Source organism: Xiphophorus couchianus, chromosome 11 (genome assembly GCF_001444195.1).
Source record: "Xiphophorus couchianus chromosome 11, X_couchianus-1.0, whole genome shotgun sequence".
NCBI lineage: Eukaryota > Metazoa > Chordata > Actinopteri > Cyprinodontiformes > Poeciliidae > Xiphophorus > Xiphophorus couchianus.
Window position 1 is genome coordinate 7,789,632 of NC_040238.1, and position 18,456 is coordinate 7,808,087.

Genomic DNA, 18,456 nt, shown 5'->3' on the forward strand with positions numbered 1-18,456 from the left:
TCATATGATTTACTCTTTGAAGCTTAAAGCTAAAGCACTTTGAAAGGCCTTGCTGCTGAAATGTGCTATACAAATAAAATTTGATTTGATTTTTTGATTTTAAAGTTCAAGCTAATAGACTGTAAACAATTAATAGACTCACAATTAATTGCAGACTAATGGATTATTATATTAAGATGAGTTCCAATAGATTAACTAATGTCCGCTGTTAGACCTTGTTTCAGTGCTGTACTTTGGCCGCCATCCAGCAGAGGGCGCCGCTGGTCGTCCTTAAAGCGAGACGTTAATGCAGAAGTAAAGATGGCGGACTGTCCCGGAACCGGAAAGAGAACCTTTCCGATCAGAGTTCGGTGTTGGATGGAAATGAACTTTATTCGGTTCTGTTTCTTTAAGCTGCTGCAGTTTCAGCTTCGTGTCGCTCATTCAGACGAACAGCGGAAACTTTTCAACCAGCAGCTGCGAAGACGGAAAGTTTAAATGATTTCATTTTTCTATTCAGCAAAAGCTAGGAGGTTGCTGTTTATTTATACGTGTTTAAGTTGTCTAATATTGTGAGAAAACAACGATTTTCTGTTTATTCAGTCAGTAAATTAAAATTTTATGTTTTAATGTATGCATATTGTGAAAAATGTAACCCTTTGTGTTATGGAGAGACGGTCGGCCGTTTTGATACAAGAGAAAATTACAATTTTTAAGAAGTTTGTCAGTTAAACATTAATCGATCGATAAGCTAAATCAACTTTAGATTAACTCAATCAATAACTTGCATCCATAAAACGAAGATAACAGTAAATACAATGACACAGCTCTTAAACAAACTTGTCTTAAATGAAATACAATATTCTTGAGCTACCCTGAAAGAGGGAGCCTTGTTTTTAGTTTTTTTATTATTATTATTTAAATTGAGGACAAAAGGCTCGACTGATAGTAACGAAGTAAAAATACTTCACTACTTTACTTAAGTATATTTTGGAGTACTTCATACTTTCCTCAAGTATGAACATTTTTGATGACTTTCACTTTTACTTCACTATATTTCCGAACTTAATTGCGTACTTTTACTCCGATACATTTTCAATGTGTGGTTTAGTTACTCGTTACAAAAAAGCGAGAGAGAGAAACAAAGTGTTTTGACCCCACCTACTGATTAGCAAGTAGCAAGTAGGCTACCGAACAAAGTCCGTAGCCTACTTGCCTGGGCTTGTTCATCACCACCAATAGGATACACCTGTTTCGCTTCTCCCATTAAACACAAAGCAAGTCTCGCAATCAGCAGCAGCCACATGGAGGAGGAGACGGAGACCACAACGACTGCAACTACGTCGGACACAGCTCCAGGGGAACCACCAGCTGGTGATGAGAGCCCATGGCCTTATTTAAACACAATATACTCTTTCGTGGGTGTTAAAGATTCGTCGTACCGCAGTTTATGTTATTCCTGCCCGAAGATGTGGAAATTCTATCTTACAAAAACTCCCCGTCCAACTTGAAGAAACACATCGAGGTAACTTCTTATGAAATGGTTATCATCCTCCTGTTTCAGTAACTATAGCTTGGTCACTAGACACTACTGTATTGTGAAACGTTGACCATAAATGAACTTTGTTTGGCATTGTTTCAGTTCCATACGTGGTGTATTTAGCTTAGGCCTAATGTTGACTGTAGCAGGCTACCTAGACTCCTCTGTTCAAGGGGGGACAGAAGCCATAGCGATAGCAATTTAGACTAAATTTAACGAATATAGGAAAGGCATGCAAGTTCAAAACCAGGTTTACAGATGCCAATAAGCTGCATTTCCCTCCCAATTCTTTTTTCTTTTGCATAATGACCAGTTGTGTGCACCACCTACTGACTGTAGGTGAAGTAGAGTAATCGTAACAGATCTTTTTCTTCATGTTGGCCGCATTTTCTGTACTATTTATTTTTCTCATTTTCAGCACTGACCTTACTTGAAGGGAAAACTTAAGGCTTACAAAAACTTTGTATTTTCTGTCCTGGAGGGTTTACTAAGAAGCTGGTTCAGTTGTAAAGCAGGTTAAGTTAACCTTGTGCTATAGGTAAAGCACCTAATTTTCTTAACTAAATGATGCCTGCAGGTATATCTATTAGCAGGTTTAATTTTGCCTGCACTTGGTTGGGTACATTATTTTAAGTGTATTTGACAAGTTTACCAAAATATAAAAAATGTCATTCAAACTGCATTTGCTTTGTTTTACTTTTCATTACATTACTTGAGTACATCCATTTTTACAGTAATTTCCATACTTAAGTACAAGAAGTTTCAGATACTTTAAGACTTTAACTCAAGTAACATTTCAGTCAGTGACTTGGACTTTTACCAAAGTCATATTTTGGAGAGGTACTTATACTTTTACTTGACTCTGAGATTTCAGTACTTTATACAACACTGTTCAAAACATCCACAGGTGCGATGAGGATACAAGATGGCGGAGCCGGAAACAGCCGGAAGAGGTCAGAGGTGACAGAATCAAGGGTTTGAGATGGACTTTAGAAATAGCTGGAGTGCCTCAAAAATTATACATGCATGTAGCCACAGCTAAGCTGTGAAATAAACTTAAAGTCAACATCTCAGTTTTTGAAACTGTTTTAAACATTTTGTTTGTTTTACAAAATTCTATTTTTGCAATTTTTATAAAATAAATTCACCTTAAGCGTTTTTCAATTTAGATTCAAAAACATTTTATTTATTCAAAAGGAAATTAAATGTTGTCTCATTTAAGTCAAATATCTTATATAATATCTGTGGCGGCAGGACGGATCTCTGGTAGCAGTCAGTCTTACAGCGACTCTGAAGAGGCCTCTGACTGAAGCTGCTGTTGCAGGATTCCTGATGCTAACAGCTCATTTCTCACCAACTAGACGACACTCTGCGTTTACGCTACAGATTTGGGCAAAATTTTATGATATTCCACTAATGTTACAAAAAACAATTTTGTAATTGCAGAGTTTATGCAAGTTATAAAATTACATGCGAATAAGATTATTAACACAATAAGTCATTAAAAAACAGCAGCCCCATCCTCCTCCTCCCACTTCCTGTCGTTTTCTTCTTCGTAGTTTCCATCAGTAGTAACGTCCAGTTGCTGGTCATGTGACTCGTGATGCGAACAAACTTTTTCCATTGCAGTTTAGCAAAATACGCCAATTCTGATCACAGCCGGAAAATAAAATAAAACATCTTTTATTTTTAAAAGATCAAAACTTTGATCTTTGTTACGCGTTAGCACGGTGTCGTCACGGTTACGCGTGAGCGCGGTGTCGTCACGGTTACTCGTGTGCGCGGTGTCGTCATGGTTACGTGTGATCACTGTCTGACAGTTTGGAGTTAAATCCCTCCAGCATCTAAACCGGTCGGGATTTTTATCCAAATGTGCAGAAGAATTTTTATTTGAACAATTCCTTGACATAGTCCACACTTATGTATTTTTACATTGCAAAATAATTACACATACAACTTTCAAATATGCGTAGTCCAGATCCCTCCTCCCCCTACAGAGAATCAGGGCCGATTTTCCAGGTATAGATTTACGGAGGACCATCTTTTATTCTAAATGTCTTTCTGTAGTCTCAGAGTTGCTGTTAGTTCTTCCATCAAGTTGCCAGTCCTCAGTCTCTGGACCCGTTGCTCTAGGGTCGGTGGATGTGGTTTCAGCCAGTTTGCAGTGAGCTAACCCTAACCCTAACACCAGGACTCGCAGCATATATTTTGTATTGGTATCTTCCACCAGAAGTTTAGCATCGTCTAGGACCAATCTGTGGATATTTAAAGGTTGTATTCAAGTTTAATATTTTTCCTATTTCCGTTTTTATTGTTTCCCAGTATCATTTCACCTTAGGACATTCCCAAAATATATGGGAAAAATCTCCTCTCTGTCTGCACTTCCGCCAGCAGAGGTCGCTGGCCTTACTATCATTATCGGGGTTCTAAAAAATCTCATTCTTATTTACTCAGACATTTATGCCATTTACCCTATGCAGAAGAATTTTGACCAAAATAATTAACAGAAATTTGCTTTGATGGCAGCAGGAGTAAAATCAGTTTATGCCTTTTTACAGTGAATAGTTTCATGTAGCTTCTTTTAACAAACAAAAACTTTAACTTACTGCAGCATGTTTAGCTGGACATTATGAGGCAAAGTTAATCTTGACAAAGTTTTTGCATTAATAATCTTTATTTCACCAAAACGAAAATGTTTTGACCATTTGTGAAATATTAAACTAACACTTTCATGTTAACCATCCTTTTAAAGAAAAGTCATTTAGTTCTTACTTCTAAACACATTTTCATTTTAACATTTCAATTAAACGGTTTCTGTTACAGTTAGTGACATAAATTTTAAGCTTATTGCCCCACTAAACATATTTAACACTTAAGTCACAAATGCAGAAATTATGTTTTTATTTTTAGAAATTTCTAAAACAATTCACAATAATTCAACAGGAAATCTGCTCTATTGTCAGCTTTGGGTTTTAATACATTTATTTTATTTGCTTCCAAAGAAAAGGTTATGTGGCACACAAATTAAAAATAACGAAATGGGAAACTCATTTGCAAATTCTGTAATTTCTCATCAAACAAAAGTAAAAATCAGTTAAAATCCCTCTATTCACAAGCTAAAAACAAAAATGTACCATAAATAAAAGTGAATGTTTTAAAGGTGTTTTTATGTTCAGTTTGAAATAAAACAAAAATCAGAATCATTTTATTAAGACAAAGTGATTCTGAAATGAACCAAAACAGATTCAGTCACATAGATTTAAACTGAATGTATATTAATGCAGAAATATTTGAACTAATCAAATATTCACAGATTCACTTTATTGGACTTTAACAAAGTGCTAAATGTTTACCCCGGATCAGTGATGTCATCTGGGCGCGATGACATCACTGATCTACAGAAGGAGATCATCGGCAAAAGAAAAACAGATTTCCCAAAACTTAAATCTTTTAAAACCCCAAATTTGATTAATCAATGAAATGGATTGATCGCCAGCTGTGTGACGATCTGCTGATAAATCAATGAAACTGAATCAGTTTTCAGGTGTTGCTTCCAGTTGCAGGTCCCTCCTCGGCGCCGAGGTCGGATCTAAAGTTTTCAAGTTTCCTCTCTAGCCGATGAACATGCGGGGCTTGATCGGCGCCGGCAGGTTCTCGCCGTCCACGCTGTTGGCGTCGATGGCGGAAGCCTTGGAGGCCTTGGTGTCCAGAGGATACCTGTCCAGGATGTGGCGGACGTCCCGCCGAACGCCGTCGGTCCAGGTCAGGAGGTCGGCCCGCAGGCCGAGCGCTGCCGCCGTCACGGCCTCCTGCCGGGCGCTCAGACCCGACAGCATCTGCAGGTTGTGGCTGAGCCGGGCCAGGACCGGGCCGGCGGCACTGCTGACTCCGGGACCGCCGTCGGGCCGTCCGTCCTCCGAGCCGCTGCGTCGGGGCGAGGCATGACCCGACATGTGGCGCTCAAACTCATCTTGGGAGAGGTTGAGAGACTGAGCGTCCAGCTTCTCGATGAAGGCCACGGCGCAGCACTGCAACACAGACACAACCGTTAGCGCTGAGCCGTCCGCCCGCAGCTAGCTTCAGCCGCTAACTAGCTGCAAAGGCGCTAACTAGCTACTGTGCTAACTAGCTGCAATTGCTAACCAGCCTTCTGATGCAGAGTTTTCTCTGGTCTGAACAGGAAGTGATGGGCGCCATCTTGGTAGGTAAAGCATGGTTTCCTGACCGACTGGTAGAAAATCTGCTGACACGTTTAAATTTGTCTAAACAGCAAACTTGAATTTAATTTGACTTTATTTACAGTTTCACTGGATCCTGTTCTGTTCTGGGTGAATCTGAACTGTAACTTATGAACTCAGTTCCAGTTCACTGAACCGAACAGATTCAGTTTCTCTTTTAATAAACGAGTGAGGAGTGAAGCGGACCAGGTTGGTGAAGTAGTATCCGTCCTCTCCGGTCATCAGCCGGCTCGGGTTGCAGAAGCGGGTGATGTACTGGATGTTGGACTGCAGCCGCGGCGGGTTGGCCTTCAGCACGATGTAGATGAGCGCCGGCAGGAAGTCGTCGGCGGACGCCGGCTCGTTCTTGGTGATCCTGATGGCGCTGAAGATGTGTTTGCTGCAGCGAGTGATGCAGGCCAGCTTGTCCCGCGGAACGCGCTTCGAGTCCATCTCGATGATGTCTGCAACCAGACCACAGGTTTCCCTGCTTTCAGTAGCAACGCTGTCGCCATGGTTACCGCTTATTAAAACTGATCATTATGATTTACAGCCATTTAACAAACAGCCCCATCGCATTAAACTGGAACAGGGAGGAAACGTTTACGAATGTAAATCATAATATCTGCAAAGCGAGCCGTAAAGTTCTAGAAATAATCCTAATTATTTAACTGGCTGATGGAATCGTTGTTTCTCACCTGTTATGGCTCTGACCACGTTTTCTGACACTTCGGCCGTTTCTTCCTCCACGGACACACACAGCATCTGGACGGTGACCCAGTGCAGCGCCCTGCAGACACACGAGGCTAACCGCGTCAGGCTAACGGCTCAGTGCAGCGCCCCCTGGGGGATAACAAGGCTCAGCACGGTGCGTGAAGTGCCACCTAGGGGACGCTGACATGCAGTGTGCAGTTGTTCTCGTGTAGAAACACGGAGCTGAGCTTTAAACGCTGCTGGGTAACAAAATGCAGACAGAAACTTTCAGACGGAGTTTCCTGAGACGAACACGAGTTACACAGGAAGTGATGAAGGTGATGCTGAGAGCGATGAAGAGCTGACCTGATCCGGTCCTGGGTTGCCAGGTCCTTCTTCTCATCGTCCGTGGTTTCTGGACAGAAGACGCTCTTGTACAGGTGGGTCATGATGTATTTCTCCACCTGGTCCATCACCTGATCCACCGACTCTGACGACCCTGATGAGAAACCCGGTGAGACGCTGCTGCCACCTGGTGGCTGGCTCAGGTCACGCTGAGTCATTCATCTAGAATAATTACCAGGTAGCGTTGCTGCGCTCACCTTTAAAATGGCTCATGAGGCGGTCGGCCAAACTCTGGTAGAAATCCTGAACGCACTCCGACAGCTCGTCTGCTCCCAGGTCCTGTCCAGAGCAAACACAACGGCTAGTGGCTAACGCAGCTAACTGCTAACACTGAACACACAGAACTACAGTAACGCTAACAGCTAGCGGCTAACGTTAAGCACACACAGTCACGCTAACAGCTAGCGGCTAACGTTAAGCACACACAGTCACACTAATAGCTAGCGGCTAACGTTAAGCTGTCTCTTTAAAAGAACCCTAAACTTTTCATTAAACTCATTTTTATTTTTAAAGTTTTTTATTGATCTGATCAGATTTGAACGTATTAATTGGATTAGTAGTAATAATCACAATTATTCGTGGTTAATAATTATTCAAAGAATCGTGAACTAACTTAGTAATCATAGCTGGTTAGTAAAATAATTTGTAGCCATTATAATAATTGGGTTAGATGTAATATTGTTTTAATTGTCAGTGAAATAATAACCAGAAATAACGACTTTCAAACAACCATTTGTGTGAAATTTCCTGAAATAAATGTCCAATTCTGACTAACTGGTTGAAGGGTTGGTTGGTTGGTTGGCGGCTCAACGATCCGTCCTCACCTTCTTGCTGGACATGCTGACCAGGAAGGCCCGGCACTGCTTGTGGATCTCTCTGCCGGGTTTGTGAAGGTTCTTCAAGAACTCCACGAAGTCTTTGGACACCTGGTCGGAGTCGAAGCTGGCGCGGCGGCTGATGGACGGAGACGCCGACTTTCCCTCCGGAGGCTCTGATCAGAAAAAGGGATTATCATTCGGACTTTCTCTCCTTCAGAGTTTCCTGTAAATGGCTGAAACAATTAATAGCATTAGTCGCGATTAATCTTAATACATCAATTATTAAAATCAACTAATTTAGTCATAGATTGATTAACTGTAGAATAAAAGAGAAATAGAAACAAACACAACTGAACCAGAAATGAAAAGAATTATGAAAAATATTCACCATCAGATGGAAATTATTCTGCTAATTTTAATTTATCATTGATTAATTGCTTATTGCAGCAGGTTTAGCTGTAAAACACAGGTATCAAACAAGATGGCCGCCTCGGGTGATGACATCACCCTGAACTACAGAAACCCAAAGAGTTCATGGTGGAAAATAAATCCAGATTTTCCAGGAATTAAATCCTTCTAAACCAATTTACTACCTAAACTGTGATCAATTGACAAAACTGATTTATTGCCCCATTTGTATCACGCTGTGAAAATAAAAAGTTTAAAAATGGAGCCGATCCAATCAGCAGCTGAGTTCAGACGCAGACAGGCGAAGCGGGACGAAGCGAGCAGCACCTTTCTTAGTGGCGGTTCTAGACGAAGGGCTGAAGAACTTCTTCACCGTTGTCACTTTGCGAGTTTTCTCGTTGGTTTTCTTCTCCTCAAACTTTGAGAACGGGGTGAGCGTGGTGTGACCCGCCGCGTGACCCGGTGCAGCCGCGCCGTGCGCCACGTGGCTGCTGGCGTACGCCTCCTCCTCCTCTCTCTGTAACCTGCGGCGGGGAAACGTTGAGCCGGGCGCACTGAGCTGAAACGGCGGCCATGTTCGGCGGCTGCTCTTACTTTTCCGCCAAGGCCCAGTCGTCCTGGATCTGCTTCTGCCGGACCCGCTGGTACTCTTCCCGCCAGCACTTGGAGCAAAGGCCCTGCCATGCGGCGTTGCCATAGTAACCGCATCCTTTTTTGCACAGCAGGTCCGACTGGTCGACGTGGATGCCCCGCCGCTCCGTCCGCTGACTCATGGTGGCCTGGAGAGGAAAACGCTGCGCTTGTTTGGCTGGTTTGTGTCTCAGTTTGAACTAAAATGTTCTTTAATAACTTCCTCTGCTGGAAATAAACACAAACACTGAAACTCATCAATAAATGACTGAACTTCCCTTCACAGAGCTTCAATCTGAACTTTAGGCAGTAGAGTCTGGTGTTTAACGTCTGTCTATTCTACTCATTCAGGTTATCTTAGACATTTTGAAGAAAAATAACACTATGGTAATAGTATAGGGTAATACTATCTATTATTACTATGATAATAGTATCTAAATGTATTTAATTTGAAACACTTGCTCATTTTATTTGCGTTTAGTGTTTCTGTGCTTTTCTTTCACCTTGATGCTCTGGTTTTATTCCACTACATGATACTGAATGTTCATTAATTTCTCAAATGAATGAAATGAGGAGAGTGTTGCTTTACTGCCATCTAGCGGTGAACGTGTAGATTGCGGCTTGTTCCAACCATCTTTAGGACAAAATCTAGTTTTTATTCTCTTCCTTCCTCTTTTGCCAAGTTGGCATTGGAAAACGTTGACGGAAATGAATAAATGAAAAAGTAAGTTCCTCAAGTTGTGAACAGTTTTAGTCTAAAATGCCTGTTTTGTTTTAGGAAGTGACGAACTGAGGAGGAAATGGAAATGTCTCCGAATCTACTAAGGTCACCGAAATGATCAACTATTTCTTTAAATTTCTGCTTAATCGGCTGTTTATCGTCCCGGTTCCACTGAGTTCAGAAGATTTAGTTTAATTTGATTAACTATGTAGCTGAATTGGCTTCTCAGATTTCTTTGCTTTTATTGAAATTATGTCTCTAAATTACTTTATTTGTTTTAAATAAATACTTTGTAGTTAATTTCCTCTGTTATGTTATAGACATAGTACACAATATGAATGAAATGATTCTTAACATTTATCTAAAATAACTGTTATTGATCAAGTCCAGCACCACTGATTTTGTACTAATTTAGTAATTTTATGCTCCTGCAACATAAAAGGTTTATTTTAAAGCTGAAAATGAATAAAGTTCACATAAATAACATCACTTTGTCAAAAACGGTCCAGATGATTGAGGCTTTGTTATTCTCCTATCAACCCGGCAGAGACTTTCAAAAGTGACATAAAATGATGTTTATTCTTCTGCTCTTTATAATAAGAGTTAGGATGGAAAACATGTAACATCCACTAAAGCAATGCTAGTCAGAAGAAATAAAAGAAGGTTAAACCCTCCAAAAATCCGCCTGTTTGCTCCCAGAAGGGTAATTAATGAAAATGTTATTAAAGCACTTAACGTCTTTATAATCGCATGATTTAGTCAATAAATGATCCATTTAAATCATTTAGAGATCTGCATTTACAGCTTTTCAGCATTAGCTGCGATCTGCTGGACTTTAAGGACTTCTGTTGTAATTGAGTTAACTTTATTACACTTTATAGATAACCTAATAAACGTATATCCTTCATATATCTGTGTCTTCATTAATTTGCTCATGTCTGGGACATATTTCCTACAAAGTGCGGGTGTTTAGGCGGCTAACAGATTTAGCTCTGATTTAGCAGCTAGTAACGAGTCCTACCGGCCTCCCCTTTAAGGCCGAATACTTACATTTTGTCGGATTAAAATGTTATAAACCCGTTGATCCGCTTGGCTACTCACCTGTAATGTTTTCACCGAGAGAAACTGAACGAACCAACTCCCCCTCTGCGTCCCCGACCGATGACGGGGCACGCTTCGAAGAGGCGCGCAATGACGTAATCGCGTTGAGCGAAGCGCGTCCGATGGGTTGTGGCCCAGAAACGTCTGTTTATCGGTCAGAGCGAGTTTTAAAACTAATCAGTGTTTCGTGGCTGCGATTGTTGGTGATTTCCTTGTGTTTGCTGATTCAAGGTCCAATTTTTAAACGTTTGGTCAGTGACGTCACGAAACCCAAGCAAATGATTCCGTGACGTATAGACCGAGAAACGAAACATCAGGATATTCTGCCGGAAGTATGGCAGAATAACAACAAATGTTTCTTTTGTTTTTACTTGTAAGTAAAATATTAACAGAATTCTTTGAAATTAATTAAAATTGGGTATTAGTATTTAAAGTAACCTTGTCATAATGCAATAAGTTTCATGCTAGAGTCACAGGAGAACCGTTACGCCTTTTTAAAGGAAACCTCAGGGCCGGCCCAAGGCATAAGCAAACTAAGCAGCTGCTTAGTGCCACCAAGGGGCCCCCTCAGTGGAGCTGATTTTCTTTTTTTTTTTAAATATTAACTTCTATGTCATTATAATATCAAAAACACACAATTTCACTATGAAGGATTTGTTTTTACAATAATATATATTTGATAATGAATGTAGAAATCTTTATTTTATGGATAAAAAGAAAAAATAAATAAATTGCTCTTGGGTCTGTCAGTTAAACGTCTCACTGCAGAGCAGAAGAGGACAGAGATGATTTTTAAACCTTTGCTGATGAAGATCAGATCAGCTTCACATGTAAGAATCAGCTGATCACGATGCCCCAAAATGAAGGAAATCGGCTCCCAGAAATCAACTGGTCAATAAACCAGTTGGCCAGTAAAAGTATCTTATATTATACATGTATATAATGTAAACAGCTAGAGATGCAATAAGTTTATAGCAGGTATGTGAATGATCTAATGATCAGACTGCTGACTGCAGCTGGTCCATACTGTTAGCAGAACTCGAGGGCCCCAAAACCACATTTGGCTTAGGGCCCCATGGAGGCTAGGGCCGGCCCTGGGAGACCTATTAGGTAAAATTTATATTTTGCACGTTTTTGTTCTTCCATTTGGGACTCCGCTGCTTCTAAAAACAACCCAAGTGTTTAAAAAATGGTTTTGTGGCAATAATGTAATGTGTTGGTGTCTGGAAAGTGAGCCATTTCAAAAACCTGAAATCTCATTATCTAAGATTAAAAATGTGATAAACATGTTTTGCATGGGCCATAGAAATGTCCTAACCTGTTCAACCTTTAATAAATCCTCGGTTCTAGGTTCAGGCTGTCTAATAAACGAATCGCTCTTCAGCAGACTGGGCTATCTGTGACAGATCTCTGGACTGGAGCCGATAAACTCGCCTGCCTGGGTCAAATAAACACAGATAAGCCTCATATCTCTGAGCTGGAGCTCAGTGTCTGCCATGATCCTGACGGCTCCGTCTCCGTGCCTTCCTTCTGCCGCCACCGTCCAGCAGCTGTTCTCTGTGGCCCGAGACGCCGACATCGTCCCGGATATCTCCCTGGATCCGGTGCTCACCACCTTCCTGTCCCTGGACTCTGCCGCCGCCCTGCAGCATCGGTACGGCTTCCTGCAGCGTGGCATGAGCAGCGAGCAGCAGGCGGCCTTCCACCTGAATCTCACCGCACAGCTGAGCGGCTGCAGGGTGGCGAACGGAGGCGTAGGGGTCGTCGCCTTGGCCCTGTCCCTGCTGTTTGACCAGGTGGCCCAACATGTACGTCAAATATTTCATTTTTCAGTTTAAATTCTTTGTTTTAGCAACAGAGTATTAAGGACAAAGGAATAATGGATAAATGTCAGAAATAAAGTTAGTAATATTATGAGAATAAAGTCATAAGTCATTGTATTATGATGTTATTCTTCTGTGACTTTATTCTCATAATTTTCTGTAATTTTCTTAGTGTGGCCTGGGACAGATTTTAGTTTACAGTTTTGGTAGCCCAGGGCTCCAAAGATTACTTTTATTCAATTTTTTAATGAATTCATGCTTTACATTGTGTCTTATATAAAACTGATTGACCAGATGAACTCCATGAATCTTTGGAGCTTTACAGCTGCAGGATCACCTACAGTGATCAGTAGGAGAGATTTTGTGCAGCGGACTGGGCACCAAACCGGCTCCAGCCCAGGGCCACGACCGGGTGAGTCCGGCCCTGCTGCTCTGCTGTAATGTCCATGAAGCTAAACTTTTAAAGCTGCCATCAGGTCCGCGCTGCAGCTTCGCCGCAGGGATCCAAAGTTCCGAGGGTGTTCGGCGTCAGCGCCTCGTCCAGAATCGGATCGATGATCCACGGCTACCTGCGCCTGGTCCCCGCCGTCGCCAACGACGAGGAGAAGATGGCGGAGGCCGCCGAGCTGTATGACGCCTGGCTCAACCTGGAGCTGATCGACCATTATGAGAGGATGACCACCAAGAAGAGGATGAGCACAGAAGCCATGCGGCAGTGGCTGGCCGGCGCCGCGTTTCACCTGCACCTGAGGATCCACCAGGTGAGCCGAACCAGGAAACCATGGAGGATCAAACTTCTACAAAACTCTGCATTCAAATTGACACCATGTTTGTTATGAGATAAATAATCTGAACAAAGATCGACCTGCTGCTGCCTTCTGGAGGCGGGGCATAGCGCTGTCAATCAACCTCATGTACTCGCTTGGCGTTGAGCATGATTGACAGTGCTAAGCCCCGCCTCCTGACTCTGATTGGTTGTTTCTGACTGACTGGTGTATTTCTGCAGTTTAGAATAGAATAGAATAGAATAAAATAGAATAGAAGTACTTTATTCATCCCAGCAGGGAAATGACTTTGCATTTACAGCATAGAGACAAGACACAATAACAACTACCACTGAGTAGTAGTTGTAGATAAAATAAAAATAAAATATAAAATGCTATAAATTGTAAAAATATAAAATGCTGTTAATATAAAAAGCAGCTTAGAGCAGTCCTTGCAAAGATTCAAAATGCAGATACAGTATGTATATGTAATATATGTACAGCAGTGTGCCACAGTGCAGTTGTGCAAAATTGGACTGATTAGTGCAGAACAATGATTTAGCTTTTATTGTACAGTGAGATGGCATGTGGCAGGAAGGATTTCCTGTATCTGTCCCTACGACAGCGGAGCTGGAGCAGCCTATGTGAGAAGGAGCTCCGCTGTCTGTCCACTATGTGGTGGAGAGGCTGCTGTTTATTGTCCATAATAGACAGAACCTTCTTCAGTGTCCTCCTCTCCACCACAGTTTCCAGGGACTCCAGCCTTAGTCCCAGTACAGAGCCAGCTTTCCTGATGATTTAGTCTATTAGAGTCGCTGGCTCTGATGCTGCTTCCCCAACACTGGAAATCAGTGGTGTACAGGGTGAAGAGAAAGGGAGAAGCACAGTTCCCTGTGGAGCTCCTACGTCACTGACCACCACATCAGACAGGACACTGCCCAGACGGACAAACTGTGGCCTGCCTGTCAAGTAGTCAGTCACCCAAGAGATCACTGAGTCGTTGACACCCATCCTCCGCAGCTTCTCACCCAGCAGCAGAGGCTGGATGGTGTTGAAGGCACTGGAGAAATCAAAGAATGTGATTCTCACAGTGTCTCCTCCACCATCCAGGTGCAACAGTGCTCGTTGCAGCAGGAAGATGATGGCATCGTCAACTCCTAAGTGGGGCTGGTAGGCAAATTGCAGGGGGTCTAGAAACGTCCTCACCGGAGGCCTCAGCTGGGCCAGGACCAGTCTCTCCATGACCTTCATCACATGAGATGTGAGAGCGACTGGTCTGTAGTCCTCTGGGTCGGATGGCCTTGGCTTCTTGGGAACAGGAACCACATGTGATGTCTTCCACCGCAGCGGGACTCTCTCCAGCCTCAAGCTCAGGTTGTACATGTGTGCCAGTCCAGGGGCCAGCTGGATGGAGCAGGTCTTCAGGATCCGTGTTGTAATGCCATCAGGTCCTGCAGCCTTCCCCTGGTGTAATCGCTCCAACTGTCTCTTAACCTGGCCTGTAGTCACCGTTAGCTGGGGGTAGGTGTTGTTGTCTGCAGTGGAGATGGGGGGATGGGGGGGCTGAAGGAGAGGTGGTGTGCACTGTACTGGGAGCAGTGGGAGGAGGCAGACGAGCTCGATCTGTTTTGTCCCAGATTATCTGTGTCATAGAGTCAGTGCATAATAATTTTAACAAATTTGTAAAATCTGTTTTTCTAAAAGCTTCAGGTGAAAGAAGAAATAAACAGACAAATGTACTCTAAAAGCAAAACCACCTGAGGAAAAGGAAGTACCTCGCTTTTAAAAGTACTTAAAGTATTTAAGTAAAAGTACTTTCTCAATGTATTTTTTTATGCAGGAGTGTCCAAACTGCGGTCCAGGGGCCTTTATTGGCCCTATGCTGATTGCGTGTGGCCCCTGACATCAGTTAAAGATTAAAACAGTACAGACGTCTGATGTAGACAAGGACTTTCTATATTTAGTTTGGAAGAAATTATCACAAAGTAATATCTCACAGCAGAAAATATTGGCAAAAACACAAATGATTTGTCTTTAAATAATGATGTGATGTTTATGCAAACGCTAATTTTGCTGCACACAAATCTGCTTTTAATTAATTCATAAAACTTGGCTAAATTCGGCAAGCATTCTAAAGAAACAATGACCTGAATCTGGATTTTATTGCTCAGAAATTACATTTTCTTCCAATTTCCTAGAAAATTTAGAAAATTTCTTTTAACAAGAAAAACTTACCAAACCTTCTAAGGTTTGTTTCTATAGTCATGTACACATCCCTCTCCAACGACAGATCTATTTGTTTGGTTGAAGTGGATAATCATGCCGTATTATTTTGTATCTTCCTGTATTTTGCCATATATTGCATGTTATGAGTTTTAGGAGACTTCAGGCCTGGCAGACATTGAACCAGAACTTTGATGTTTATCCCAGTGAATTAATAATAAACAAGGAATGGTAATAGAAAGCTGCTTTTTCTTCCAGTTCTGCTTGTTTTTGGATTCAAACCTGTTGGAGATGAAAGCAGGAACAGAGTAAATCTGAATTTATTCTCCAACAGGTTCGCCTTCACTCTGTGCCGTCTGGGTCCATCGAGTCTCTGCGTCTGTCCTATAAGACGGGGTTAGATCGCCTCATTAGAGGCTACTTCGCCTATTTACGTAAAACCATTTTGGAGACTGAAGCTGGAGGAACATTGGAGCCAAAAAGCAGCAGCGTGGAAAACAGCAACGCCTCCAGCATGGGGAATGTGACGGCTCACCCAGCTGATGCCAAAGCCAACTCGACGGCAGGCGACCAGAGGAGCTGCGGGCAGCTTGTGGAAAGAAATGCTTCAGCAGCACCGTGTTTCAGCCAACCGGGTCTGCTGGTCATCGAGCCGCAGAAGGAAGTCAGTCACGGCATCCGGCATCGGCCCTGTGAGTCCGCGGCCATCCAGGAGGCCCTGGTGACGCGCATCATGAAGGCGCAGGACCTGGAGCGCAACAGGAACTTCTTCCTGTATCCGGAGAAAGTTCTGCGAGGCCTGCTGAGGCAGAGGCAGCACTTTGAGCTGCGGGCGAACCGGACCCAGAGAAACGGCCCGTCCGGATCGCAGCCGCGGAGCGAAAACAACAAACTGCAAATTATGGAAGCTTAAGACGACGGAGGAACATAAAACAATACAATCAAGAGAATAAAGTCATAAAATTACAACTTTACTCTTGTAAGATTATGATTTTATCATCACACTATTACAACACTTTATTCTTGCAATTACAATTTTTAATTCTTAATTTTTCTTAGTGTGGCCCTAACACTCCGCCATATTTTAAAGACTAAAATTACAAAAACCTTTTAAATAACATGATAACAAAATAGAAAATTAAGGCAGAAGAAATTCCTTTCAAATGATTATTTTTTGCTACAAACTGATGAAACAAATGCTTACATTCAATCAATCAATGAATAAAGTTTATTAGTATTGTACATTCCAGCAACAAGGCTTTAAATCATAAAAACACAAACATACAAAGCCATAGAAGACGCGTCATAAATAGTGACATATTTAGTGTTTCTTTTTGATCTATAAATGCCTCACCATGCTCAGCAGATGGAAAATAACACGAAAACAGAAAACATTGTGCACAAACAAGAGCTCTCACTTAAACATAAACTCTAAGTTTGTCTCTGTGTCTCAAGTACTTTGGTTAAAATATTTCATTTTTTTACTCAGTGAAGTTATTTGCACTGGATTGAGAATCCAAAAGACTTTCTCAAATAGAACTAGCGATACTTCATAATAATTTTACTCAAACAAAAGAAAATGTATTCTGCAGTAAAACTACTCCTGAAATGATTTTTCCCCAAAAGGTCAGTGAGAAAATGTAATGTAATGGATGCTCTTTGCGACTTATTAAAATTCCTTTGAGATCAAGAAAGTATTTTTGAAAACGTACAGTTGGGGGTTTATTTTTAATATATTCATCCTGTATTGATTAGTAAGATCAATCTTGCGTCACAGTTTGAAGGACACAGCTCTTATTTTGTTGTTTATCCAACATTTGTGATGAAATGTCCACACCTTCTCTCCGGTGACTCGGGAACAAAGTGTAAAGGTTACAGACTTCCGATTTAAATAAAGCCAGCTGGGGGCGCTGTTCGCTTAGGCTGCAAAACGGCGCCGGAGAAGAAGAAAACCCTTTTCATGCGTGTAGCTACTTGCTTTTACGAAGCGCCTGAAAACAATTCAACACATTATGATCTGAGGAGCGCAGAATATCACCGTGAAACCTTTTATCAGCAGTTTTCATAAGGTAGGTTGTGTCTGACTCTGTTTTCAATCGCTTTAAAACATTTCGATTACATTTTGAATCGCTAGTTTTAGCTAACGGTCTAAGGCGCTAAAACAAAAGGCTGATAATGGATTGAAACGTGACGAACATCTGCGAAAATCTAGAACAGTTTTGGAATAGCTTGAACTCTGAAAGGAAATGCACTTAATAACTTTGAAAGGCTTTAGTTTATGTCCTTGTTAGGATGTTGGCCCTGTAAGGAAGTCAGTAAGTGAGCTAAAATGCTAATGTTGCTTCAATGGGAGGTGAGTTGTTTCAGGCATTAGGTTACTCTGAATATTGGTTGTTGTTTCCTTTTAATGTCAGTCTTGCCTGGTTATTGCTCAGCCTTTCTGTAAGTAGTGGACATATTGAGCAGTTGTGGCTGTTTGGGAACCGAAGCCAGACAGGTTTGGCCCCCGCCACACCCACACGTGGTTCCTTAAAAGTGGCGGAGCCGCATTTTTTTGGGAAAAGAAACTGGCGCAGAAAACACACCGACTCGATGCCACGTGTTTCAGGTCTGTTCCTGTGTGTGTTCTAGTTTACAACAGGAGGACGTGCAGTCCGGTGCTTTGCTTTCCAAGGGAGGGGCAGATATTGGTTTACGATCTTATAACCCCGGGGCAAAATAGTGCGGAAGCATAAAGGGTATTTACTCAGTTCGTTTCTCTTGTAATGAGTGATTGTCCAATATGCAGTGTTGGGTAAGTTACTTTAAAAATGTAACCCGTTACAGTTACAAGTTACCTTGTTTAAAATGTAACTGTAGTGTAACTTTTTCGATTACTTTTAAAAAGTAATGTAACTAATTACTTTTGATTACTTTTTGATTACTTTGAGGTTTTAATGAGTATTGACCCATGTTCAACACTTAATTTTTGAGAACTGAATGGGAACCTTAAAAGAGCACTAAGCTGAGAGGGAATTGCTGACAGGCAATCACAGGAGGTCCACAAGAAGAGATGCCAGCACCAGGCATGTAAGATTTTCTCAGACTCCTCTCATCGGGCCATACTCTTTTCTGCTCCTTCCCCAGGCTCTACC

The 18,456-nt window shown here is 41.9% G+C and overlaps 3 protein-coding genes across 6 annotated transcripts in view; 2 read left to right on the forward strand and 1 right to left on the reverse strand.

The window, feature by feature from the left end:
- Positions 1 to 16,296, forward strand: part of LOC114153081 (uncharacterized) — a 41,682-nt gene extending 25,386 nt beyond the window's left edge. Inside the window, exons 2-4 of one of the 2 annotated variants that reach the window (XM_028031375.1) lie at positions 11,900 to 12,320; positions 12,812 to 13,096; positions 15,657 to 16,296. In XM_028031375.1, coding sequence (XP_027887176.1) covers positions 12,009 to 12,320; positions 12,812 to 13,096; positions 15,657 to 16,235 — 1,176 coding nt within the window. In that variant the 5' untranslated portion in view covers positions 11,900 to 12,008 and the 3' untranslated portion in view covers positions 16,236 to 16,296. Of the gene's footprint in view, positions 1 to 11,865; positions 12,321 to 12,811; positions 13,097 to 15,656 lie in introns of those variants that run through there. The other variant, XM_028031374.1, reaches the window with a different exon arrangement.
- On the reverse strand, positions 4,174 to 10,642 carry rabgef1 (RAB guanine nucleotide exchange factor (GEF) 1). 3 transcript variants are annotated; one of them, XM_028031368.1, is made up of 9 exons: positions 10,513 to 10,642; positions 8,655 to 8,839; positions 8,388 to 8,584; positions 7,659 to 7,825; positions 7,032 to 7,113; positions 6,796 to 6,928; positions 6,435 to 6,526; positions 5,944 to 6,200; positions 4,174 to 5,547 (listed from the first exon to the last, which is right to left on the reverse strand). In XM_028031368.1, exons 2-9 carry the CDS (start codon positions 8,831 to 8,833, stop codon positions 5,131 to 5,133), a joined length of 1,524 nt encoding a protein of 507 aa, XP_027887169.1. In that variant the 5' UTR covers positions 8,834 to 8,839; positions 10,513 to 10,642; the 3' UTR covers positions 4,174 to 5,130. The 3 variants fall into 3 exon arrangements, with proteins under 3 accessions (XP_027887169.1, XP_027887170.1, XP_027887171.1); XM_028031369.1 differs by having other exon boundaries at positions 8,655 to 8,918; positions 10,513 to 10,638; XM_028031370.1 differs by having other exon boundaries at positions 8,655 to 8,915; positions 10,513 to 10,568.
- A 938-nt stretch (positions 16,297 to 17,234) lies between the features above and the next one.
- ttc3 (tetratricopeptide repeat domain 3) overlaps positions 17,235 to 18,456 on the forward strand; it is a 46,884-nt gene continuing 45,662 nt past the window's right edge. The window contains exon 1 of the mRNA XM_028030942.1: positions 17,235 to 17,391. The gene's annotated coding sequence lies outside the window, so the exon portion shown is untranslated. The remainder of the gene's footprint in view (positions 17,392 to 18,456) is intronic.

Coding starts and splice junctions, on each gene's coding strand:
- rabgef1 (XM_028031368.1), bottom strand. CDS start 8,833: ATGAGTCAGCGGACGGAGCGGCGGGGCATCCACGTCGACCAGTCGGAC. Junction 7,826..8,387: donor TAGAACCGCCACTAAGAAAG/GTGCTGCTCGCT, acceptor TTTTCTGATCAG/AGCCTCCGGAGGGAAAGTCG. Junction 6,929..7,031: donor CCTCATGAGCCATTTTAAAG/GTGAGCGCAGCA, acceptor GTTTCTCATCAG/GGTCGTCAGAGTCGGTGGAT.